General features: G+C 38.2%; 1 protein-coding gene across 1 annotated transcript in view; it reads right to left on the bottom strand.

Annotated features, from left to right (window-relative positions):
• Positions 1-16500, bottom strand: part of LOC143369724 (furin-like protease 2) — a 40944-nt gene extending 24444 nt beyond the window's left edge. The window contains exons 1-4 of the mRNA XM_076814021.1: positions 16364-16500; positions 9218-9512; positions 4952-5124; positions 3022-3687 (exon numbers count right to left, since the gene is read on the bottom strand). Coding sequence (XP_076670136.1) covers positions 3022-3687; positions 4952-5124; positions 9218-9485 — 1107 coding nt within the window. The 5' untranslated portion in view covers positions 9486-9512; positions 16364-16500. The remainder of the gene's footprint in view (positions 1-3021; positions 3688-4951; positions 5125-9217; positions 9513-16363) is intronic.
• Positions 16501-17995: the final 1495 nt, after the last annotated feature.

Genomic DNA, 17995 nt, shown 5'->3' with positions numbered 1-17995 from the left:
CGGTCGCGTCCCGAACTACTACTATTTAAAAATTAGTATTTTAAAAAAATAAAAACGTTAGATTCTTCCTCTCGCCAAGACGAACAAAGTGACGTAACGCACTTGTGGGTACAGTTCATATTTACTGAGAAATCGCATTTCAAAGTACTTCAATTTTATATAATAGTATAGATTTCTTTGTTAGTTATTTCTTTTGTTTATTATTCACTAATTGCACGATAAAATTATTTTCCTAAACCTTTATAGACACACCATAATGTTCTTCTAATATTCATTTATTCAATCGATAATGGGATTTTAATTTATGCAGGAAAACTTTCAATAAAAACCGTGGAAAAATGAATAAAAGAAATATAGAATATTCGCGAAACTTCGTTTTAAAAGTAATCGATTCTTTTATCATAATTACGTGCAAATTGCTCATTGAAGTTTATCTTTATTTAATCATTTTTAAATTACTGGAATATCAAGAACGCACGCGTTTCCTTTAACTCGATTCGAGTTTCTGACACAGAAAATATTTCAGCAAACTTTTAGTTACCGTAGAATATCTTTATCGTTTTCACTGACAGGATAGTAATATTTTTACTGTAAATTGTTACTCCTGTACAAACAGGGCGGCCACCCGTTGAATCCGTTAAACCCAGTTTCAGCCAAACAAGCGCGTATCCAACATGTTTCCGAAAACAGAGGCCTGGTATAAAAACATTTATCCCGCGTTCCTGATTTATCTTTTCGCGCGGAAGCATCTTTCTGAATTACACAGATTATAAGCAAATTATCGCATGAAAAATTCGGTAGAAGTAGGAGCAGAATGTAAGAGAGCCCGGGACATTTAAAATAAAATTTATCCTCCTTTTATGTAAAAGTATATTTCGTTCCAGTCTGCGATTCACAAAACGCTTGTAATGGAGTTTCCATTTTAATGATGCTATGGAATTATTCTTTCCACGGGCAGTACTTGCAAATGTTCGTTCGCGGTGCTAGGGATTTAAAAGATCGCACTCTGAAAAATGTTTTTTACCCGGCAGAAATGTATTTGGTATTGGGGCCGGAATGCTTCCTTTCCGAATAAATTACGTTCATGAATATTGGCTGAAAGATAGCTTTCCGCCGTGATGCGTAAAAACATCATGAGAGTGACTGGCAATAAGGACGAAACGAAATTAAATTGTTTCTAACGATACGGAATATTTGCAAAGAAATACCTGGTTGAAACGGAGTGTATTAACGAAATTATTGAAAGGATGAAACTGATTACAGTACTTAATTTAATATATTGGAGGGCAATCGATATGGACACGTAAAGGATCTCTAAAGAAGTATTATGTAGAGACGGTTATGTCTTCTTAAAATGAGTTATACCTACTCGAGGTAAACGTTGATTTCAATGCTATAACTCGCAATTCCTAATTTATTTTATCGAGCTGTTTTTATACAAAAGTACCTACTTAGGAACAGAAGAACTTAAAAATATAGATACTCAGAGTTATTCAAATTGAATTGATTAAAACTTCGATTTTTTAACACTTATTTACCGATGTTAATTTTTCTTCTTGCCATTGAAAAAAAAATAGAGACAGAGATTTTCTGCCTTAGGGTATGTTTATGTTGGCGCTGCGATAAACGACAGAGCGCCGATAAGAGCGAAGCGTCGAAATATATTATGTTGTTTTATAATGGAACTGTTTACATTGGAGCAGCGAGCAGAGCAACGCTTACTAGATGACCAACGATAAAAGCGTCGAGAAAGAAATATTTCTTTTTCTTCGCTATTATCGCCGATCTCATCGACATATAATGACCTTATTAACCCTTTAGCACCCGCACCTAGATCCCGTTGAAGGAGAAATATCCTGTTTTCTTCTTATCGTTAAAAATGATCTGAATTTATATATTTTTATAAAAAAAAATTTATTTACTTTTTTCCAGATGTTAAAATGCATAAAACCAATGAATACAGGGTTCAGGTACGTCAAGCTTTCTTCAGTCAAATCGAAAATTCAAAAAAAATATGAAACTTTGTAGAAATCTAGCTGAAGTGGTGCTAATAACATAACTATTTTTTGATTCGGCAATAAAACGGTCCTAAGGGTGAAAACAGCCACTTGAAAAAATGATGAGGTCTCACCTTAACGCGAATATTTACGAAACTGTGCAAGATATCAAAAAGAAGTTGAATTCACAATTTTATGGTTTTTTATGTCGTATAAAGCAGTGGTAAAGAATTTCCGAAAAGCATTAATTTTTCAAAATTTATTCCCACCACCTTTTTTTTCGATAATTCTTTATCACCATAGTGTAGGATATCGGAAGCCATACAACTTTGAATTAAACTTTTTTTCGATATCCTCTACGGTTTCGCAGATATTCCCGATAATATGACAACTCACAATTTCCTCGAGGGGGTGTTTTCACCCTTAGGACCGTTTTATTGCCGAATAAAAAAACAGTTACGTCACTAGCATCACTTGAGTTACATTTCTGCAGAGTTTCAGATTTTTTTGAATTTTCACGTTGCCGAACTTCCCTTGTTAGTTGTCTGGTAAGCACAATATCCGGGTGCAGCTATTCAATCAGCCGAGTCTATCTCCGCTTCAGGATAATACTTTAAATGAGTCAACATACAACAATGACTAGATCTGAATTCCAACCGTATGACTAATAAATAAACTATCATTGGTTGCGATACCTACCAATTTTCAGGCAGAATCTAGGCTACTAGATGGGCTACCTCTCGTGCCAATCAAACAGTTAATAAAAAGAAACGGGTAGATACGAATCATGGTAAGGGTTTATGCACACACATATCAATTCCGTGACGACCCAGGGCTGTAAATGTCAGTGGTAAAAAAATATCGTTTCCCTGTTTTAGAATAGAGCAGTTCACACTTGTCCGTGCCAGTTACGGACACTGAGGCAAAGGGACCGTTGGTACTGACGGCAATACACCGCTAGAGAACCGATATGTGTGCGTAGACGTCAAAGGATTCATTTGCTTCCTCCGCTAAGTTCCCTTACCTTGCACTGCACGTGCTCGAGGAATCGAACTTCGTTCAAAGATCCAGCGCAGCCGGTGACGTCCATGTAGACGCTCAGCGTGTAGCCGTAGGTCGGGTCGATACGTCTCTCTTCGTTGATCTCGTCTGATTTGCAAATATGTTGGGGTGGCACGTTAGTCCACTGTTCAGCTAGGCTGACCATAGCGCCGGCGTCCATGAGCCCATAACCGAATTTGTGGGAGACCTTCCTCTTCACCCCGTTCAGGATCCAGCCGGGCTCCTTCTCGAGGGGGCCGGATCTCGACGTGAGCACCACCAGGTACTGCATGTCCCTCCACGTGAGGCTCGGATTGGCCTCGAGTGCCAAGGCGGCTATACCCGCCGCCAACGGTGCCGACGCGGACGTTCCAGTATGCTCGACGGTACAGATGTGATCCGGTCGCAGCTTCGCATCCATGTCCACAGTCGCGACGCTTTTGTCGTTGCCCGGCGTCCCCGAGGAATAAGTGGAGGCAAGAGTGGAGCTACACTCCTCCAGGTACCAGGGCTTATAGCCGCCTTGCGTGGCGCTCGATATGGATAACGTGAAAATACTGTTCGTATAGCCGTCGCAATTGCAGGAGTCCGTGTGCCGGCCGCCGTTCCCTGACGCCCATACGAAGATTGACCCTTTGCCCTTGCGACCCTTTAACGTGTTCGAAATCGTTAGATTTTGTTCAGAACAGTTTGAAGTTTGAGGGGTTACATACCGTTGGTAGGTCAGAAAATAGGGTCATTTTTAAGATTTTTTTTTTCATATAGGGAAATGTCATATTTAAAAATCAAGATGTACACCTTGTTGTGTGTGAATTCAACTGTATTCTCTTCAAAATGAAATTTGATATCTTCAGAAATGGTGTCATAGCAGCTCCTTCTCCCAAGGCCTCTTCATAGTTACAGCACTTGCAGTACCAAAAATATCTGAGAGATTACTGGTCCGATTTGAATACAATTTTGCAGGAATATTCTTAAAACTATAATCTAGCACTTACTAGGGCCGATTTTGAAAAAATAATTTTTTTCAAAAATGGCAGCTACTCAAAGTCAAGCATGCGATTTTCGACCTGAGTTTTCATCTGCTTTTGTTAATAAAAAACAAAACAAGACACTAGGCGAAAAATTGTCTTGACAATTATTAGATTATAGTCTTAAGAATATTCGTGCAAAATTTTAATCAAATCGGTCCATTAATTTCTGAGATATTTTTAATACCGCAAGTGCTGTAACTATGAAGAGGCTATGGCACGATTTCTTAAGATATCAAATTTCTTTTTGAAGAAAATACAGCTTAATTTATACACAACACTGTGTATATCTTGATTTTTAAATATGCAGATTCTTTATATAAAAAAAAAATTATAAAAATGATCCTATTTCATCACCTATCAAGGGAATGTAACCCCTTAATTGCGTTCAACCCGCCAAGTGCACTATGAACTGAAGCTTTCGGGACACTTGTGAGGAAGGTTTGTAATTGGAAAATTTCAAACATTATGAGACTCTGTTGGGAACACGAATCATGCTGTCGCAGGTAAAAGACAATTCTTTTCTTTTCCCTCGAAAATGTACCTTACCGCAAAGTCGCGGAGATTTTACTTGCTTAACTGCAGCTCGCTGATCATAAAACGAAGCGTGCATGCTTCGAAAGGGTAGCTGAAGTTATGGAATAAACTCCATCACGCCAGAGGAAACTACATTTCGCATGTTCCTTGTCAAGCAAGTTATAACGATTGCGCACAAAAACTGAATTATAATTTCCAACGTTCCACGTTAACTCGATCGAACCGGAGCGTATCGAAAGTCGAGACGCGCGGTATGAATTTTCTCGAATTTTTCAGACGGAAAGGGGAGAAGAGGAAGGGGTGTAAAGCAAGAATAGAAAAAATAGAAAAGTAGGTTATGCAACTTACGCTGGTTACACCGTAAATAAACGCTCTTCTGGCAAGAGGACCAGGACCGTCGACAGTTTTACCGTCGTCCTCGGGACCCCAAGAAGCGCTATATATATCGATGTGATCAGGATTCAATCCCAGCGCTCTGGCTTCGACGGCGTCGTTTACCGGGCCATCGAGCATTCGCACGCCTGAGAACACGGAAGGTATGTGCGTCAGATGGCTTTCCTCCTCGCTGCATACGTGTCGAGATTTCCACAGGAATTTATACGGCCTCCCAGCAAGGTGGTTGACGCAAAGGATACATCGCTTTCCCGTGGCCGGGGGTTTGTAATTATTGTTGGTACAACAGGCACAGCAGCGTCGTCAGGGCAGTAAGGGGTGATAACAGTTTTTATTAATCAACCGAGAGACCTGGACACGTCAAGGGGGATAGCTATTTCGGGTTTGCGGGGCCCTGAAGCGATGAAAAACAACAGGTACATCCTAGGACCTTGTACCTTCGGGGACACCACTTTGCACAATTTCAAGAGTCCCAAATGCGTCGCTATATCTGTTCCATCAACTTAATAGGATGCTGCATCACGATATTAGGGGCCGTCCTTAAAATACCGTGAACTGGGGTGACTTTGCCCGCGCCGGGGTAACATTGCCCACTTTTCGGAAAAGCTTTATTTTATTTTATTGCGAAGTAATTAGAACATATGGTGCTTTGTAGTCGATAGCAATAATTTCTCCAAGGTCAAACGAAAACAAAAAATAGCGAATTCAATTATATGTTAATCTTTCAGGCAGAGTAAAAAAGTGGGCAAAGTCATCCCGGCGGGCAAAGTCAACCCAGTTTGTGGTACGTGAGAGTATGAGAATTCGTAACATTTTATATTCCAACCGCCCTTCCTTACGTAATATTTTCTACATTGCATTTTCTCAGTTATTAAAATTCTTTTAATGGTTTGTAACAGGCCTGTCCAGGGATTTGCTCGCACGAGCAACCGCGAGTTGCTCTTCGCTCTTGAAGGCACTGAGCCAGCCCCTTCGCGTTCTTGCCTTCGCTCGCAACCACCCGCGGTTGCCCTTCGAGGGCAAGAGCAAAAGTTGGACGGGCCTGGTTTATAATATAAATCGTGTAACTCGGTTTCGTGTATGCGATGAAACATCATTTTTTAGGCTACGCATATTGAAAATTAGGTTACAAAATATTGGGTAAGATGATAGCTGACTCTCCCCTTGTAAGATAACGTAAGAAATTCAAAGCTCCCCCCCAAAAAGCCTAAGGTAATTAAGGACAACCCCTTCCGGAGAGTGTCGTTAAAGGAGTAGAATGTGTACATTTTGTGGATTTTTTTTATAAGGCAACGGCATCATGCAGATTTTCCGTTTTTGTACTATCTTTACATAGCATTGTGGACTGCTTAAAAAAAAAGTTTCAGTTAAAAAACTATTGCTTTTCGAAAGTTATGGATACATATCCGAAACTCTCTCGATTTTTTGACGGCTACACGGCAGCCCTGAAAAAAGCTGTATGCCGTGTCTGAAATCAAAAAGAGTAGATTTTTTTTATAAACTATGTTAATAGCTATCGACTCACGGCGTCGATTTTGAAAATTTTGAGAAATAAAGAAATGGTGAGAGATCAAAGGTAAAGTTAGATTTTTCAAAGAGGAAAGTTAATTTTTTCTTTGTAAATAATAAACGGGTAATGGAAATAGAACAGGCGTCGTAGGTCGATATCTATTAACATGTTTTATAAAAAAAATTTACTGTTTTTTATTTCAGACGCGACATACAGCTTTTTTTCACGGTCACTGTTTAGCCGTCTAAAATAGTTTTTTAAGAGAAACTTTTTTTTTAAGTAGTGAAAAAATAATGCTATGTAATCATAATACAAAAACGGAAAATCTTCATCAAGCCGTTGACTTGTAGAAATAACTACAAAATGTACACATTTTCCGAGGGTTCAAGCGAGTATATGCCACCTTAAATCGAACAAGTATCGTTGCCACGCATTAAGAAGTTAGTATTACTATTAATAGTTTGTTCATTTGCATTATAATCACTTGCGCAATCTATGAGTTAAGGGATGTGTTTATTTAAGTACATCTATAAATATTATTAAATAAGAAATAACATAAAGGAAGCTTGGTGAAAAAATTATCGAAACTCGATACAACTTGACGAAGGCACTTATAACGCACCGAAGCATGGAGTGATCGGCACTTTAATAACTGTCACAGCGCCTAGGAAATTGAAACTGAAGGTAGAACGATAAGTGGAGTGTCGTGCTGGAAATTAGCTTGTCGACGTGTAATTAAACGGTGCGATTATAATCGTGATAGGAAACGTGACAAATAAAATTTATTGGAGACGAAGGAGAATAAGTACTTCAGTAATAAAGTTTGGCATGGTTCTATATACGAGAAAACTATTTGCTGCATGAGGTGTACGTACAAAGATTTCATGGACAGGTTTGTCACTGTTTGGGGTTTTCACTTGTAAGCCATGCCCTTTTGAAATATTGTTGCGACAGTCTGCTAGTAACGCAGCTACATCAGAACTCTTTGACGCAGTGATAGTGGTGTGCGTTTTGTGGTAGTTATTTATTGGAAATGCTTATGTTCAGAACACGGATCCTTAGCCACCAAGCAGAGGTAGTTTTAAGTGGTTGACTGAATCCGTTTTATCAATGTCACAGGGTAAGTCCTGGTTATATGAGTACTGATCGAATCTGCCCGAGCGCGTTATTACGGGAGAATAAAGTCTTTAATGTAGTAATTAACATAAATTACCAGGAAATTGAACAAGATATGAGCCGTTTATTATGAAAGTGGCCTAAGTCCATTTATATTTAAAAAAATTTTATATATAAATTTTTAATACTAACTTCAAGTTGTACACATTAACTACAGTCAACGAAAAACAATTGATAAATGGACTTAGGCCACTTTCAAAACAAACGGCTCATATATGGAATCAGCGAAGTAGAGCAACAGTGAGACTCGCCTATCGCCAAGAGCGATACGGATAATTTGAATTAATTACGAATTAATTAAACATAATACGAATGAGGTTGCAGTTGGACTCATTTTCACTGGGAGACCTTGCAAATGTATTTGTAGCACTCCCATGTAACATTCAATAGAAAATAGAAAAATTTCAGTTCTCATTAGTGCATTACGTATTACATACAGTGCTCCTAATTTCTCGATATTTTTTGTTTCTCGAGAAATCAGAAATCAGATCATACTTCTTGAGAATTCTCGGGAATTCTGGAGTAACTGAAAACAATATTACAAAATTGATATTTTTGGAATAATGTTGATAATATTTATTAAAAGCACAAGAAAACTTTAACTGATTGTTCATTCCTATTTAATACAAAATATGTGCCAAACGAAACATTACTTTTTTGTTTTAAAATAGTTTTTTAATCATTTTTTCTCTCGATTGTACTGCGTTGTAGTAGTTGCACCGAACATTGTACCGTTCGAAGAAATGGTGCACCAACATTGGTTTGCAAGAAAAATAAGAAAATGAAGGCTGTCCCAAGTTACGTATTATTTCCAAATAAATGTTAGAAGAACATTTCTCGTCGTGCAGCTTAAGGTACGTTACAATAGGATCCAAAAGTTCTTCGATTGTCGAGGAGCACAGCTCCGCAATAAAACACAAGTTGCAATTGTATGGAAAAAATATAGATTATGCTGTTTCATAATTATTTAAACATCCAGTTCAGATTTCACGTGGAAAACCCTATTTTAGAAAACAATATTAACATTTTTGTTTATAACTTTTTTCTAATTGTTTAAACAATTGATAGAACTTTTATGATTTGATAGATCTAATTAAATGAAGTAACTTTTGTCTTGAAACTTTTTTTCTATCTCTTACAGATTGCGCGTTATAAAATAAAATCGGAAAATAGCCGAATCTTCAATTTCACCCCTTAGAGTGAATTTGGGCAGCAAAAAAAAAATACGTTGCAATCAGGAGGAAATCCCCTACATATCGATAAAGTTTCAGAATTTTTTGAATTTTCGGGTTCGGGATCAATAACTCGAAGTCGAAGCCTCAAACGCAATTTCGTCATTCCTGAATCTCGTCATATTTTGGCACGTAGAATCACCCCTTACAGTCTCTGACACCTGTTGCCGAATAATGCGAAGATCGTTTGCGGCCCTAACAGCTATGACGTTATTTCGATTTTTCGTAACTGTTACACGAAGCACCTCTGTACTATAACAGTTTGAATGAATTATTTCTGTCGGAGTTTGAATCCCCGCTTACCTCCGATGCTGGCGTTATAGGCGACACCAACGCCGCAGTATTGGTTGAATGCAACTGCAGCAACTTCGCCGGCACATCGGGTGCCATGCTTGTTGTCACCGTTGTCTCTTGGCATAGGATCATTGTCATTGTCATTGATATCGGTACTGGCTTGGTGGTCGTAATTCAGCGCCAGGTCGGGATGATTCGTCTGTATACCGTCGTCCAGGATCGACACGACGACGCCCTTGCCGGTGTAACCCTTTTGCCAGGCTGGCCCAAGATTCATGTCGTAGCCATCTTTAGCTCCGCCGTTCTGAAATGAAGAAACGAAAGGGATCGTGGTACATACATTATTCCTCAATTAGACAAACAGATGCTTATCTTGAGGACCTTAAAATCCTTTACCTTTCTATATAGACCTACACTTTTTATTAATCTTCTCAATGTACTTAAAATTACTTCTACAATAGAAACTACCTGTTGTGCGCAAAATTATTGTTTACATTGAACAGGGGGGTCTTTAAATCACGTAAGGGTTTTTGGGGGGGAAGGGGTCGCGGATTTTTTTACGTTTTCTTACGGGGTGGAGGGGGGGGGGCCGGTAGTCTTATATTTTTAACCTAATTTTGACTGTATTAGATAAATCTTTAAAAGAATTTTAATAACTGAAAAAGTGCAATGTAAAAAATATAACGCAAGGAATGGGGAAGGGGTTGGAATATAAAATCTTACGAATTTTTGTACTTGGGGAGGGAGTGGGTAAGAAATCGCCAAAATTATCTTTACGTACTTAATTTGCGGACGGCCCCAGGGGGAAATTTTGATATGTATTATCAGGCGAAGAACGTACTTCTTTTGTAAACGAAATATAGTACATTTTATGAGATCTATTTGAAGAAACAAAAAATTGATAGAGCTGCTACATGCAGCATTACAAGCAAGAAAATAATTATACTGTGAAAAGATAGTCTTTATTACAGCGCTGTCCAAGGTGGCTCCAGCGGGAGCTTGGGGTTCTCCCACTCTCGTCCGCGTTGTCAGGGAAAAGGCTAACCCGGCTAGTCCGTCACGGCAGCCTTCGTAGCGTCGCGCGGTCTCCATGACAACGGAAGGCACGCTGCGCCAGAGGAAGATTGGAAGGGGAAGCAGGCGCGCGAGGGGCCCCTACGCTGGACAGCGCTGCTTTATTATGATATTCAACCTTTACCTGCATCAATTTTTGCCTAGAAAAGAGCTATAGCTTTCTCCAGTTTCTAAAGTCACTCTTACACTACGCAGCAGCGCGGAAAGATGCGGATAAAATCTTCAGGAAATTCGCCATGATTGGCTAGATATCACTACAATGCTGTTATTGGTAGTCGGGGAAACCTTTGGGGATAAAATCTTCCAATTACGATTACAATCGCTGCTCGTCAAATATCAGTGACAAAGTTCATATTTTTGAGCGAGCACTTCAATCGATCGGTGATTTCAGTTGTGAGGTACAGAGTATTAGGGAATATCAGAAAATGCCTTTTCGTTTTACATTGATGCAAAAAGACAGTTTGCGTTTGTGAAATAATATGGTTTTTCGAAAATGCAGTGACGGATTCAAAAATAGGTTCGTCCTCGAGTACCAGAATGTTCAACTTCTGTGAGGATACAATCCTCCTCTCAACTACAAGGTATGTTATAAAATTTTTCCTTTTGTCCCATAAATTTTCGGAATAAACGCGTGACGCGTAGGTACTCGCTGGCCATTCGTCATTCAAACAAGAACTTTATTAGGACTGTATTAAAAAGTTTCGACAGCATTGTCCAATAAATTTGTTTATCCGATGGACACGCAACGAGATTTATTGTTCTCACTCATCATCTGCAACACTGGATGTAAAAAGTAAGATATTTAAAATGCTCACCTCAAATAACTTTTAAACTACCCGTTGTATAAAAAAGTGCTTCTATACAAAAGTTGCAAATTACTATAACCTAAAAATTATCGATCTTAATTTTTAGTGTGTTAAATACACAGAATTATTAGCATAAAAGAAATGACGATTTTTTGCCTATTGTCGAATCTTAAATATCGTTAAGAATTAGGTTAATTTAATTGTTTTTTTAAAAAAGTTATATAGTAAAGTGATATATTGCCCTAGGTAAACTTTAATTTTCTGCTGCTCGCCAATATCACGTTATTTATTCTATACTCCATTGTCAAATATAAGAACATTATAAATAAAGTGAGTGTAACAATTATCGAAACTTTAAGGGAACCTTCCGGGAAAAACGCTCGAGAAATAGGTGACTTTTATGAAATTTTTACAAAAAGTGGTTATAACATATCCTAACAAATATTTTTGGCTTTTATTAATACACTCGGCAGGGTAGAAAAAAATTGTCATTTTTTTCGGTCTTGACACATTTTCTAGGTGGCGCTTAGTGCAGCGTTGCCAAAAAGAGATGAGTTTCCAATGGAGAAGATGACGCAAAACTCGGCGCAGAGGGCGCCACTAGCGCATGAACTGCGGTTTTGCATGAGTGCGCATGTGTGAATGGTTTGCGCGCGAATTTTTCATTTGTGGAATGTATGAAGTGGGTAGTTACAATAATTGTTATACACGTGCGCTGTTGCAGTCATCTTCCTCATTCCTTCAGATTCAACTGACAGGGGTGAAGATAATAAGAACGAAAAATTAAAAATTTATTATCAATACGAATTATTTAAAAACTGAATTTTATTTATTTATAATAGTTTCAAATGTTTGCTATTAATTTGTGTTTAAATGTACTTAAAAACATATATATTTTATTTGTCTTATTCTTATTCTGTACAAAAATATATTTTAATGAATTATTTTATGTTAAAAAATATTTTTTTGTTGTGTAAAAATATGATCAACATATTAATTACATGTAACTAAGAGTATCTTAATGGAAAATGGATTTTTCTCTCCTATATAAGTACTCGTTACACTGCAGCGATCGATCAAATCTTCTCTTGCCACTTACGAGTGCCAAATCCTATCCGATCGCTCGTTTATTCAGCTATTCATTTCTTCGAGTACGTGCTCGCTGAACGACTAAATCACCCGACAACGATCCAATCGATATTTATGCACACGAAATCATCCAAAATGACGTGCTTGTTTCGAGCACGGGATCCTGTTTGCGAGTGAAAAACATCTCATTGTTAATACTGCGCTCGTATATCGGTGTTCCGTCGTTAATTCTAGAAACGACAAACGCAGCGATCGCCGTTGTCTGTACCGGAAACGATCGTTCGAGGCGACGCGCGGAGAATTATGAACAGCAGCGCATGAGAAAGGACGACCTCCGGCCGTGTTCAAATTTCTCGTTCGTATCGACAAGGAACAAATCGTTCTTACTATACGCAGGACCTATATCTGCCGCTGGCGCTGTTATTCAAGGATTCCCTGACACGAGATTAGATTAGAAATAATTCTTTGCCACTGGATTATTCAGGGAAGCACGTAGGGCGTCTTCAACTTCGTCTGCTCTCTCCCCCCGCCTCCCGTCATTCGTAAACTGAATAATAGTTGGTGCATTTTATAGCGCCTGTTTCTCCTAAAAGGAGCATCGTCTGCGAGATATTCGAAATTTATGGAGGCTAAAACCATCGGTCGTAAAATGAAAATTTTCAATCATCGAGGTGTGCTCCGCACTTCAAATTTCATATTGAGGATGGAACAGGGAAATACGTATTCCTCAGATTTTAACGCTCAACGGCGTAGTGCGAGAAGATAACAATTTATTTCAAACACTTGAGTAATATCCTTTTTCTTCTAAGATTGATGTACGTTCTTATCTAACTCAGCCGCAAGACTGATCCTTCGGATGACGTGCGCGGAAACGCGGTGTGCTTCTTACAAACGATGTACGTAGCACGTCACGTGCAAATTCATACAAGGTATGGGTCTGGAAAACATGCAGGTGCAAGGAGGGAATTATTGCCTGCCCAGGAGTTTTCGAGTGTAACGACAACTTTGATTTCTAAATACCTACGTGGGTTGGTTTTATAGATTCGCCATAGTAGATAACATCTCATCTCGAAACAAGGTGTTCTGAGGGATTTAAGCGCCCTGTTAGGTTCAGCACAGGGTGCTTCTATACGGCTGTATGAATATAGATATTTAAAAAAAAATATGAACATGAAATGTGGCTGGATCTATAGAGACGCTTGTTTAGAGTTACCTGTGCAGTTTCACGAAAGATTATTTCGTGTGAATATGAGCGCCTTAGTGTCCCCATACAGGCAGAAGTGTATGACAGTTTTTTTTATGAAATTTGGTTTGGGTTAGGTCTGGGTTAGGTTTTTTCCAAAATTTGGTTTTGAACAAAATGCATCGACGCGATCTCGCTAGTTAACCTTTATCTAAATTATTTCGTCCTGTTTAATAAATAAACATTATGAGAGTTCACTCGGGGGATTCTAATCCTTTAGCCATTCACGAACTTCCCAAGCTTAATTCCACACTCGTACTCCGAAACCACCACGTGGGGCACAACAGGTGCTATTTATAGAAAACGATAACAAAAGCTTATATTGTCAATGTATGTTAATGAACTATTCCACATGTTAACGAATGTTGGCGTTTATAGTGGCAGAGTACTTCATTCGGAAAATGCGGATTTTCGAATTTTAAGGAGAGGTTTAGATGTAAAAGTCCATTTTTTTATTTCGTTTTTCGAATGTTCAACCTCTCAGGAACACACGTTTAAAAGGATTTTTTGAAATTCGTAGAATTCCCGAAGTTATAGGCATTTGAGTAGCGGCAAATGCACGGGGAACACCCGGCCTCTCGGCACTCACGTAAAACCTTAAACGCGTTTTTCTCGAAGCAGTGTTTTCAAAATCGCTGGAGCCTGTATCTCCAAAAGTTACTATCCGATTCGACTGAAACTTTTTTTATTTTAAAGAATACACTTCCGGCTGGTGGATAGACCAGTAAAATTAAAAAAAGAAAATTAAAATTTATTATTTTCAAGTGTCCTTATTTTCTCAAAAAATGTAATATTTGTACTGGTTTCTGGTCTAGTCCACGAGCGAATTTCATGCCCTTTAATAATCTGGCATTGTTTTTTATATCAGACCAATGGTTTAGGGGCTACAGGTTCCACCGATTTGGATGAATTTTTTGACGCCTCGATTTTGACGACTCATAAAACAAAAAATATATTTCCATAGTTTAAGACGTCCTTAATCCAATGCAAAAAGTCCCACTAAATTGTATGTAGCGTTTTCCTTTAATTAATTCCTAAAGATCACCTATTTGTAGGAGCTCTAGCCCGGAACAGTTAAGGGGGGAGCCTGGTGTAGCGAATCGAAGATATCGATTTTTTTTTTTGCATAAATCAATAGTTGAACATCACGACAATATGTTCCCAAAGCCGCAAAACGAAATTCGAAAAATTAAAGCGGATTTAGCCGGTTTTGCTACGGAGCGCCAGGCTACCACAAAACTTTAAATGCGTTTTTCTCGAAACGACAGTTTCACACTTTGCGGGCAATATTACTCCAAAAATATTCAACCAATCGACTTGGCCTTGTGCACGGATATTTGTGAACATATGCTTCACAGAGCTAAGTTATTGGTATAATGATATTGTTTAAATACATAACTTTTTTTACACATTTAAGGGGGGGAGTCTAGTGTAGGGGGTCGAAGAAATCGATTTTTTTTTTGCATAAATCAATAGTTAAACATCACGACAATATGTTCCCAAAGCCGCAAAACGAAATTCGAAAAATTAAAGTGGATATAGCCGGTTTTGCTACGGAGCGCCAGGGTACCACAAAACTTTAAATGCGTTTTTCTCGAAACGACAGTTTTATACTTTGCGGGCAATGTAACTCAAAAAATATTCGACCAATCGACTTGGCCTTGTGCACGGATATTTGTGAACATTTTCTTCATAGTACTAAGTTATTAGTATAATGATATTGTGTAAATAAATAACTTTTTTTTAGACATTTAAGGCAAAATTTCGTTGGAAACAGTGAACTTTTTATTCAAGAGGCCGCCATTTGTTCATTTTGCATCTTTTAAGTTTCAAATTACTTCATTCTGTGCGTACACTCATAAACTAAAAGAAAATTGTTCGATTTTTGGTTTCAGATGAAACCAAAAGACGCTACGTTGCCCGCAGTGCAATAATTGCGTCGCCAACGGACTGGGCATAACTTTGTTATTTGCCGCTCTTTTTTAATAATTTTTTTTTGTTATATACCTTAACCTGTTAATACAATATCCTGAAAGTTTCAGAAAGATCTATCAAATACTTTCTTTAAAAAAAATTCCCGAAAAATGCCTCGATTTTCATTTAGTTACACCAGGCTCCCCCCTTAAGGGGGCGTTTCGTCCCTTAAAATTCAGACTGGGTAAAAATAAAAAAATACATATCTCTTAGATTCCCATGCCTAACATATTCCAAGAATAATAAAAGAGGCGCCGGATACCTCGATCAGTATCTTTTTCCCTTGTCGTTCCTCTCAACCACCTGACCCACCAATCGCAACGTGCTTCTGTTTATGCCTGTGCCTAATATATACTACACGATTTACTCTGTTATCAACAATAGAAATAATACAGCAACACTGCAGGGAGGACCCCGCCTGCGAGGTAAACCTGCCGCGAACCCTCGCGTGTATGGGTGCTTCTATTGCGCGAGGAGTTGCCTTTTGGATCATCTGCGAGCTTGTATCCCTGCAGGCAACCTTTCGTGAAACATTCGCGTGTATGCCCAGTTTTAAGCCCTCTGTAGTGCGCAAGCACATGATGATTATATCTGTCAAAAGGGCTTAAGGGGTTAACTCGATACGGGGAAGAAGTCAGTCTAACGTCGATCAACTTTGATCGTTTAAAGCAGCCGCTGCGCGTTCACACGCCACGGCGGGCGCCCATATCTGCTGGGTGTATTACTGTATTACCGAATCAGTCGCGCGTGTTATTGATCGTAACCCCGGGAGACGTCATTTCGCGGCGACATAGACCCCCCGAATAAAATGAAATCAGGAGGGATCGGAACGGTAGGGGGCAGGATCTCGAATGCGATATATCTAACTGTTATCGGATGCCGTTAAGTTCGCCACATCGGAGGTCGTAGTCCCGTCACGTAGCCCGGTTTGGCCGATTCGAAGGGAGTAAAATCCAAGGGCCCACTTACCAGGTACCACTGTTCTTTAAAGAGCGGATCCGTGAACAGGTTCTGGAGAGGTATGCCTCTATTTCTTTGTCGATGGAACGTGGCTTGCCTAGGACGCGAGCCGAACTCGTCGAAGAACGCCGGATAATCGCCGAATCCGAACGACGTGGGCACGAAGTCCCTTTTCTTGCGTTTCTTCTCGTGCTGCTGCTGGAACCATCGCACCTGCAAAAATAGAGAAAGATCTCTCTATAATCAATGGCGCTCGCGTTTCGGAAACTGGGGCCTGGGCAATTCCCCGAGCGAGTACGCAGCATAAATCTAATTTCTCAGTAATACGCTTGCTGTCGATTGATTTCGTGAAATAGTTAAATTTCTAGTTTTTTTTTATTTTCTTCTATGTTGCAAGGAAGACAGCGCTTTGCTTTCGTAATTTGTAATTTTAGTTGCATTTCAAGAATCATTTTTAGGTAACTCGAATATTTACTTAATGAAAAAATCAAAGGTCTTGACACGGTTAATTAATTAACCGTGATTTTAACCGTAATTTTTAAACATTGTCGTTTCAACGTATTTAACTTTTTTTTTTAGCAATTTAGCAGGAATGGCTAAAAAATTATGAGGATTGTTATAATACTTCATATACATTTAATCAATTTAATTGAAGAAATATACTCGAAATGTAAATTAATTAGGTAATTATCGAGGGTAAGGACTATGGTTGCCACGTAATTGGTGGTATAACTGGGAAGGGGGTGATTTTACATGAGAAAATTAGTCGAAAAGATAGAATAATATTTTTTTTATACTAGTCTTGGTTTTCGAGAAAATCGACTTTAAGTATTCGCTACTGTCTCGGTTCAGAGTTGTGTTTACTGTCCTGGGTGATGAAGAATACACAATAAAACAGAATAAAATAAATTGTATTACTATAGAAATTGTTGAAAATACTGTTCATTCTGCCGAATACACATTTCTGTTCATTCAATTAAATTTATATGAACGCGTTTTAGCGTATTCTGCTGTTTTAATTTATCAAACGCTATATTAATTACTTCTTTTAAGGTAGTTCCCAGCCATGTTAGTAAAATTAGAGTTGGGTAATAAACGATAAATATAAAGTAATATGGTACTATAGAAATAATAATAATAATTTTTAACATCACGTATATATATATATAATAATAATTGTAATATATATATATATACGTGATATATATATATATACATATTACAATTATTTATATAAATAACATAAATAATTGTTATAGTTAATATATAATTGATATAGTTAATATAAATAATTGTAATACGAAAATAGAATATTAAATTGGTTAGCGTGGTGAATTGGAGCAGCAGATCTGGCAACGTCGCATTCATTCGTAGCGTCTTTTATAACCAAAAAATGTCAGAAAAAATGTTCATATGAATTTGAATCGTCGTTCGCTATTTAAATATCTGAACATGTCGATTGTGCGACGTTGCCACGTCGACTGCTCCACGTAATTTCTAAAATATTTGCACGTAAACCTACGTTTTATGGGCATTTACGAAGAAACCATGTGGTCAGTTTCGCAGAAATTAATAAAGTCATTTCGTGACATTTCGGTGAACTTCTGTGCCAATTTTGGTACACTTCTTGAATATAGTTTT

The sequence above is a fragment of the Andrena cerasifolii genome, chromosome 6 (genome assembly GCF_050908995.1).
Source record: "Andrena cerasifolii isolate SP2316 chromosome 6, iyAndCera1_principal, whole genome shotgun sequence".
NCBI classification, from domain to species: Eukaryota; Metazoa; Arthropoda; class Insecta; order Hymenoptera; family Andrenidae; genus Andrena; species Andrena cerasifolii.
Note: the sequence above shows the minus strand (reverse complement) of the source record. Positions and strands in the feature narration are given on the sequence as shown.